Below are 8,990 nucleotides of genomic sequence, written 5' to 3' on the forward strand. Positions count from 1 at the left end.
AAATCTAATTTTAAATGTTTATTTTACTTTCACCAAACAGCCCGATAAACATTTGACGATGACCCTTTAAATCCATACACCATAATATCACTTTCATAGGATCCTTAAAATATATTTGTATAGATAAGAATTGTGACCGATATTTTCTGGGATGTTTGACAGTTTAAATAAAATAAGGTTCAGGAGCTTCTTATCGGCAGATATCTGAAATGAGCTAATATCGTTCTATCGGATTATCATGTATCTACTTTAATGCAACCTCAGGTAAGGAAGAGGGGGAAGGGGCGTGGTCCTGGACGTTTGAAGGCGTGGCTCGGGTTCCGTGTGTGTGTGTATGTGTGTGTGTGTGTGTGTGTGTGTGTGTGAGAGAGAGAGAGAGACGCCTGAGTCATCTTCATCTTCATCATCAGCATCTTAAAATGCCTCCAACTAATCTGACGTGAGATCAGAAGCCCCCTCTCTCCCCCTCAGATTGATTTCCGGCCCAACAGATGCTCGTGTAACTCGAGGAATGAACTCGGGCCTTTTCTCGTTCTTGTTGCCCTCCAAAGTGCCGCTCGTTTGCCAGCTCTCTCTCTCTCTCTCTCTCTCTCTCTCTCTCTCTCTCTCTCTCTCTCTCTCTCTCTCTCTCTCTCGGTGGGAAATAATACGAGATGTCAAATGATTACAGCTGAACTCGCGCTTAAAGGTCCAACGTGGGGTCCGGGGGCCCCCTAGAGGGTCACTGACGGGGACCCGGGAGGGTCACAGATCACTCTTATCATTTCAACTCTATTGTTGTGTGTGCGCGTGTCTGCGCGCATTTTTTTTTTAGAATGATGTTATTGTTCTTATTTTCTTAATTATCTGTGAAAAATACCCCTTTTTTTGTTGGTCAGGCGCGTGTGATTCCGTTAGTGATCGTGTTTGTGCGCTAGAGCTGCAAATTTGTGAATTATCAAAACTGGTGTGCAGCAGCTCAGCACGTCTTCGAGAGAGAGGGAGAGAGCTGGGGGAGGGAGGAAGGGAGGAAGGAAGGGAGGGAGGGAGGAGAGGTGCCATGTGCTTCCTGTCTACACGCCAGTCACCTCCCCGGCGTCCAACGGGATGGAGGTCCTGTCTGCTGCACTACACAAACCGAAATAAAGACTCCGGCTCAGAGTTTGTGTCAGACCGCCTTGTCTGCAGCTCCGTCCTCTCTGGATTCACCGGGCCTGCGTTTCTACATATTTATTCATATTAATTATCTTCTTCTTTTTTTCCTTGTTGGAGTGTATCGTCTTTTTTTAGGAGAGAAAGGTATGTTGTTTTTTTATATTAATTATAATTATTGACAGGTGATTATTTTTGCTGTCGCTCTTTGACATTTAACCAAATTGTGACGTGACTCTAAAAATGCGGTTAAATCAGACACCGTGAAATTATTATTTTTTATTATTTTTATTATTATGTTTTTATGCCAAAGTCCCTTTAATTCGCCGCGGGCTGTTTGCGCGTGTTTTCGAGGCCTCCGCGACGCCAAAAGTAAGTATGCGCAGGTGAACGTGAGATAGGCCCGCTTCAACCTAATTCCGTGCAACTGGCCGAGGCTAATCGGCGCAGAAGCTTTAATTATATATAGGGCTAGTCTTTTATTAACAATGCGAGGACGCGCTGGTGGATCCGTGTAATTACCAGCAAAGCAGCTTACGGTTGTTCTTTTCCTCTCTGCTAAGCGTATTGGCGCAGCTCAGGCAGTATTTCCCTTCTGTCCTTATCCGCGTATAAGGATCTTATGTGACCCTTAAGCAGTTGCCCCATAAGTGACTGAGCCGATTGGAAGATAAGAGGAAGCAGCAGCAGATCCACCTCCGCCGCGTGGAACACGAGAGGAGACCGGATCCACCATCGGGGGCATGAACCGATACGAGAAATGATTAACCAGACCACTGACTGCTTTCACTTTTAAATACAACCTCCTGCACGCGCCGGATGTCAGTTATTATTTTTATACATTTTTTAATGCGTTATTATTATTATGATTATTATTACGTCCCACTTAATTAAAAAAGAACACTGGAAAATATAAATACATATTATTCTAACATTTTTAATTATTGTTAATTTCGTTAACATATTTTGTGCGTGTTTGTGTCTATTATTTAGTTTTAATAATTTGAAAGGTTGCAGTGGAAATACAGTGCTTTGCATCCTGTGAAACCCCCCCTCCCCCTCCCCCCCTTTGACTCACTCCGGTCTCCTCTTTGATTGACAGGCTTCCAGGGATGGAGTCGATGCCCGGCCAGCTTCGAGACGCGGGACCAGACGCCAGCAGCTCTTCGCCCACTTCAAAGCAGGACGCAGCGAGCTTCTCCGGGCCCAGCTCCCTCAAACCCAACCAAGTGAGCGAGACCGCCCTGTACGGGGTGCCCATCGTATGTCTGGTCATAGACGGTAAGGAGAGACTCTGCCTGGCGCAGATTTCCAACACGCTGCTGAAACACTACAGCTACAACGAGATACACAACCGCCGCGTCGCCCTGGGCATCACCTGCGTGCAGTGCACCCCGGTCCAGCTGGAGCTCCTGCGGCGCGCCGGGGCCATGCCCATCTCCTCCAGGCGCTGCGGCATGATCACCAAGCGGGAGGCCGAGAGGCTCTGCAAGTCGTTCCTGGGGGCGCACAGCCCCCCGAAGCTGCCGGAGAACTTCGCGTTTGACGTGACGCACGACTGCGCCTGGGGCTCCAGGGGCAGCTTCATCCCCGCCAGGTACAACAGCTCCAGGGCCAAATGCATCAAGTGCAGCTTTTGCAACATGTACTTCTCCCCGAACAAGTTCATCTTCCACTCGCACCGCACCACGGAGTCCAAGTACCTGCAGCCGGACGCGGCCAACTTCAACTCGTGGAGACGCCACTTGAAACTGACGGACAAAAAGCAGTCGGAGGACATTCACCACGCGTGGGAGGATGTAAAGGCCATGTTCAACGGCGGCAGCAGAAAGAGGACTCTGCCCATGAGCGGCTCGAGCATGTCCTCGTCGATGAAATCCCAGGCCTCGTCCAGCCTGGCCCAAACCAGTTCCCCCGAAATCCCCCACAAGACTTTGCGGTGCAGCGAGGACCAGGGGAGTACTAACCTGAGTTTGGCGAGCGGCGCGCGGACCTACCCGGTCATCCCGGTGCCCAGCAAGAGCTTTGGCATGCTCCAGAAGATCCCCCCGCCCCTGTTCCCCCACCACCCCTACGGCTTCCCCAGCTACGGCCTGTGTCAGAAGAAGAGCGACGGCGTCCCGGACGCCAACAAAACCAACGTGTCCGGTGTGTTCTGGCCCGGCGCGAAGGACGCCCTCTACCCCGCGTTCCCTATGTTTTGGCCCACAGCTGGAGGCCTACCCATGCCGCCCTACCCGGGGTCTCCGCCCAAACCCCTCCCAGAGCTACCGGTCGTCCGGCAGGGAGACCTCGACTTATCCGACCAAAGCGACCGAGGCGCGAACACACCCAAAGACCCCAACCACCACCCTCTCCACCCGCAGGACGGAGGGGAGCGCTGCTCCAGCTCCAGCTCCACCAGGAACGACGAGGACAAGTCCGGGGACGAGACCCCCCAGAGGAAGATCAGCTACATCTCGGCCTTCAGACCCGTGGTCAAAGACGCGGAGACCATCGCCAAACTCTACGGCAACCGGGACGGCTACGGCGTGCGCCCTGGCTACCTGTCCCCGGATTTTATCAGTGAGAGCTCCAGTTATAGATCGGTGTCGCCGGACAGGGACAGCGTGGTGGACGACGAGGACGACGACGACGACCCGGACGTGGACGTGGAGTCCAACCGGGGACAGGACGACGAGGAACCGATCCAGATCTCGCCGGGAGGGGAACCCCATGACTCCTCTGTGCCGGACCGGGTCTCCTCGGGTGGCGAGGAGAGCCAGGAGCAGCCTGACGCCTCCAGCCCCGGAGCAGCAGCGGCGGCAGCATCACCGGAGGACTCCGTGCACACCGGGTCATCAGACGAGGACAGACGGATGCGTAATGGCTCTCCTCTTCATGAAGTAAGATTAGATTAAATGAAAGTTTAATGATCCCCGCGGGGGAAGCTGAATTGTCGCAGTCATGGAGAATATGGAGAGAGTGTGGAGAAGAGAGGAGGCCGATGAAAATGTAATCAGGGACAATTGGCCTGGGATTGTACTAATGTAGATATAAGAAAGGATAATACGTATTAATAATAGAGTAATAGAATAAGAATAAAGCAGAATAGTATGAACTAATGTTTGGAGGGCAAGGTGTTTCTTTAAAATCAGTAAAAGGGAATTTACCCTCCAGTAAGCAGCAACATTGATTTACATATCGCCGTTTTCAAACATGATAATCAAATATTTAAATAAAAAAAACGCATTAAAACAAATATTATGTATCTGTTCAATTACGAGGCATTATTTCACCACCAGATTTTAATTTTAAACGTCTTCCCATCAGCTCGGCTGTTTTTAAATAAGAAGAGAAGAAGAAGGCCTCCAATTATGTGAAGAACCCGCACTAAATGACGTGTAATTGCTCCGCGTGGTTTTTACAGGTGTACGCGCGTGAAAAGGAAGGCCACGTGCTCCTCAACGAACCTTTGTCGTTCGGGTCCAAACACTCGAGCAGCCCCCGCAGACCCAACGGTAATTATTGAGCCAATTTGTGTCGTTGTTATTAATGCAAATGAGTCTCCTTTCATTTCTAATGTTTGTGCTTCGTTGCGGTTCAGGTGTCCATCACGTGACTGAGACACAGAACCAACGCAACGCGTCGTCCTACCAGGAGCAAAAGGACAGACAAGGTTGTTGTTTTAAATGTTTTTAATGTTAAATTCAACGCATTATTATCTAGAAAAGCTGCTGTATTTTCATCAGAAGCCCAAAATAATCTTTTTTTTTGTGATACAGATTCCACATTTGTAGGTTTATTCATGTGTTTTATTGTTTTTGTGCAGCCGATGGAGCTTTACGCATCGACATCAGCGTGCATGAACGAGATCTGGAGAACATGGCGAAAGGTAAGAGGAGAGAGAGAGAGAGAGAGAGAGAGAGAGAGAGAGAGAGAGAGAGAGAGAGAGAGAGAGAGAGAGAGAGAGAGATGGTCATTATCATCAGCAATTATTCCTGTTTTTATTAGTAACGCACCAAGCAGCAAATATGTAATTATACAGCAGCAGAACGTCTAACAGGCCTGGCCATCACATTCAGTAATACTAATATTGTTAAATATAAGAAATACAGTTCAAATAAAGTCAATTATTACGTTTGAATTTTTCGAAAATTATAAAACCACGTTCAAGTCGACACTTCCGGAGTTGTTTTACAATATAAATCATACATGTAGCCAATATATGTGTGTTATATTAATATATAACATTGCACCTCATTTTAAATGCAGCTGAAGGCCCATGGCCTGCTAAAAATGAGGTGCCAAGATCCAAATGTGAATTTACATTTTGTAGGCCTAAAGTGTTTCCATAGTTGTTAACCACTTAATCACGAGATGTGGGAATTTTGACTTATTATTGTGAGAGGAAATCGTTTAGAGGCTATTAATATTTTAACGAACGGAGCCATAACCCCGAGGCGCGGCAGCTAATTATTTTACAACGCTTGGAAAAACCCCGGGACTCCATTATTATCGTCTCAACCTCCGGGCAACGCGTGGCAATTACCGCGGCAGCGCGCGAGAGCAAAGCGGTGAAATGGTTGTTATCGGGGACGTAAACGCACCTGAAGTCGGGTTACTGGGCTGACATAAATCTTTATGTGCAGGAAACTCAAAATATATCATAGTAAGTGGAATCAAATTTATGCGAGGTGGATGAGGACAGAGAGGGACATGTTATTTTTTTAATTCTGAAGTCACGTGTTCCAGTGTTTGAGGATGAATAATGAAACTGAAATATTTTGGGTGGGGTTTATCTTTTTGCAGAGGAATTGCAGAGGCAGCTTGTGGAACAAGTGGAGTTGAGGAAAAAGTTGGAGAGAGAATTTCAGCATTTAAAAGGTAGGACAAAAAGTGAGTCGACACGCCTCGGAGGATGTCTTTGCATCTCCATTCCCATCTTTGAACCTGGTGTTTTTAAAGCTCAGAGAGAGAGAGAGCCTGTTTATATATTTTATTAATCAAAAATGCAGGAATGTGTCTTTAAAAATGATCCCCACAATGTCAGAGAGTTTCCATCTGACGTGGCCTTCGGTACTCTTCAGATAATTTTCAGGACCAAATGAAGCGTGAGCTGTCCTACAGAGAGGAAATGGTCCAGCAGCTGCAGATTGTTCGAGGTTGGTCTCTCTCTCTCTCTCTCTCTCTCTCTCTCTCTCCCCCTCTCTCTCTCTCTCTCTCTCTCTCTCTCTCTCTCTCTCTCTCTCTCTCTCTCTCTCTCTCTCTCTCTCTCTCTCTCTCTCTACTTTGTGCCTCCATAGATTTTGACTGTAAAGTGGATGTAGATCAATGCTCTTTAAGTTTATGGGAAAAAAATATTTGAGCCATAAAAGAACACGTTTAGGTGACATAGATCGTATCAATCACTCTGAACCAACCAGCCTCTGAACTAAAAAAAAAAAAAAAAAAAAAAAAAGAAAGGAAAAGTGACACTTGCATATTGAAATATTGCCGATTTGTGTCCAGCCTTTTTTCCTGTAAACTCCATATTTCTCCTTCCGCAGTTGAGTAAATGATGAGCTTATCAGGATGGGAAACTGAAACCACAATGTTTTGTTTGCAAAGGTTATTTTCTCCTAAATCATGCTCTGGAAAATTGAATAGACAGGCCATTATGTAGCGGTGTATCGGTTACATGCAGTAGACAGCAACTAATGCCACCGTTAAAGGATTGGTTTAATGTTACAGTAGTTTAAATACAGGGTTCAAGTACACAGAGGGGTCACTCTAAATACCATAGGGGCAAGCAGCGTACATTACACTCCTCCGCTTCGGATGCAGCTCACAAATTCTTCTTTTATTTTATTATCTTTTTCATGCCTTTTTTTTATTTTTGGATAGACACTTTGTGCAGCGAGTTGGACCAAGAGAGAAAGGCTCGTTATGCAATACAACAGAAGCTAAAAGGTAATTTTATCAGGCCCGAAAGAGCAACATGAACACGTGTCATTGTCTGCAAACATATACAAAAATAAATATGCAAGTGCTACTTTTTTTTCTTTTTTTGTTTTCTTTTTTAATGAAACATCTACTGTGATCAGCATGATCAGTGTATTTGCAATAAGACAACCTTAAAGGACGGGTTCACATTTGTCTTAAAACAACACTCACAAGCGTGTTGAAAATACTGTTACATGCTTTAGTCTGTTCATTCAGGATGCAAAGCGTTTTCAATGTCCACAGTCTTGTTCTTTGCAAAACATCTTTCGGTAAAAAAAGAGGCTTCAGTCATCTGAATTAGTCAAATCATGTGAATTTCCTCCAAACACAAAACACAAAAATATGAGTGGAAACAGAAAAAAAAAAATTACAAATATTGTGATAACATTTTCACACTTGGCTGAGGTGACAAAGTGCAAAGGCATGTTTGGAGACACGCGGCGGTCTGCATTGAACACACACACACACGGCTTTCCATATTGCTGATGTGTGAGTGTTGAGTTTTGCTTCAGAGCACTTTGAGTCCGACGCCCAGGCCCGGAGCCAGAGAGAGGGAGGTCGATGAGGGGGCTGCTACAAATTTGCAAAGGGGACATTTTTGTATAATAAAATAAAATGAATTGATTGAACGATGTCAGAGCATCAGAACAGCTTAAAACCATGACAAGAGGCCGCTGGTTCAGAATCAAGATAATACCTTTATTAATCAGATTATAATACCTTTATTAGTCACTTGCATGACAGCGCAGCATATTTTTTAAATTCATGAACAAATATGTGTCCTAATCAGAGGCTTGCAGCTCCCTGTCTCTCTCTCTGTCTCTCTGTCTGTCTGTCGATCTCCTCTGCTGTGTTCGATACCGTTGATCATATTAATATCATTTGGCTCTTGTACAAATTTCTCAATTAAAAAAAGCTTTTATTCGCTAGAATATTATATCAGACTCCAAACGTTACGGCTTCAGTCGCGGTCAACGTTCTACGTTCTCCACTGCTTGTACTGTCGCTCTGTTAATTACGTCATCTCGTTGCGCCTTCTTCCTCCGCGACGGTTTAATGGCGGCCGACCGGAGAATTAGTGTCGCCAGCTGTTTATCTTGATGAACTAACTGGATGGAAAAGCACATTCGTTCTCATTGGGGGGTTTATTTTTTGAAACAGATTTTCTGAAAATCAAAATGTAGTCTAGGCCACATTTGAATGAAAGCCTGGCTCGTGAAATCACACGGAGGACTTTTTGTACTAAAAAGACATCAAGTGGAAGATACGCACTTGACATGTGTGACTCCAGTTAGCTTCACCTCAATGTTAGAAGTAATTACACAGAACGAGTCATGTTAAGAACAGTGTGGACGGGAGGAGTTATTATTACAACCACCATAAAAACATTGTACATGTGAGTTTCGTTTTAAGACAAACAAAATCCTGCACCTGTCCTTTAACATTAAAACAAACAGCATCTTGTCTGTGTGTTTGCCTGCATGTTCTCACTGATGGACTCGTTCCTCCCCAGAAGCTCATGACGCCCTTCACCATTTCTCCTGCAAGATGCTCACCCCTCGTCAGTGCACCGGAGCCTGCACCTTCAAACCCCCCCTGCTGCCACCCTAGCGTCCGGCACCACCCTGCACCCGACCCCAGCACAGCCAAAAAAAGAATAATAATAATAAAACACCCACACACACACACACACACACACACACACAGAGGTCCGCCTCGAGAGCTCTCGTGTGTTCACCTTCCACCTGGCACTCACGGATTACCACCCTTCTGTACAGACACACCACCGATTTCAGCACTTGAGTGAAGACTCTGAGAAGCATCTTAGCGGCGACCTCTGACCCCTTTGACCCCCCCCCCCCCAAAAAAAACTGAACTTTTGAGTGCAAGAGATC

General features: G+C 46.0%; 1 protein-coding gene across 6 annotated transcripts; it reads left to right on the plus strand.

Annotated features, from left to right (window-relative positions):
* The first annotated feature begins 1,090 nt into the window (after positions 1-1,090).
* On the plus strand, positions 1,091-8,753 carry LOC311013848 (SKI family transcriptional corepressor 1 homolog-B-like). Of its 6 annotated transcripts, XM_084010096.1 has the most exons (9): positions 1,091-1,278; positions 2,234-4,016; positions 4,541-4,631; positions 4,718-4,789; positions 4,943-5,005; positions 5,923-5,997; positions 6,201-6,275; positions 6,997-7,062; positions 8,609-8,753. In XM_084010096.1, the coding sequence occupies exons 2-9, from the start codon at positions 2,244-2,246 to the stop codon at positions 8,704-8,706; spliced, it is 2,313 nt and encodes a 770-aa protein (XP_083866222.1). In that variant the 5' UTR covers positions 1,091-1,278; positions 2,234-2,243; the 3' UTR covers positions 8,707-8,753. The 6 variants fall into 6 exon arrangements, with proteins under 6 accessions (XP_083866222.1, XP_083866221.1, XP_083866223.1 ...); XM_084010095.1 differs by lacking the exon at positions 1,091-1,278 and having other exon boundaries at positions 8,612-8,753; XM_084010097.1 differs by lacking the exons at positions 1,091-1,278; positions 6,997-7,062.
* The last annotated feature ends 237 nt before the right edge of the window (positions 8,754-8,990 follow it).

This window comes from Eutrigla gurnardus (genome assembly GCF_963514095.1).
Source record: "Eutrigla gurnardus genome assembly, chromosome: 1".
Taxonomy (NCBI): Eukaryota; Metazoa; Chordata; class Actinopteri; order Perciformes; family Triglidae; genus Eutrigla; species Eutrigla gurnardus.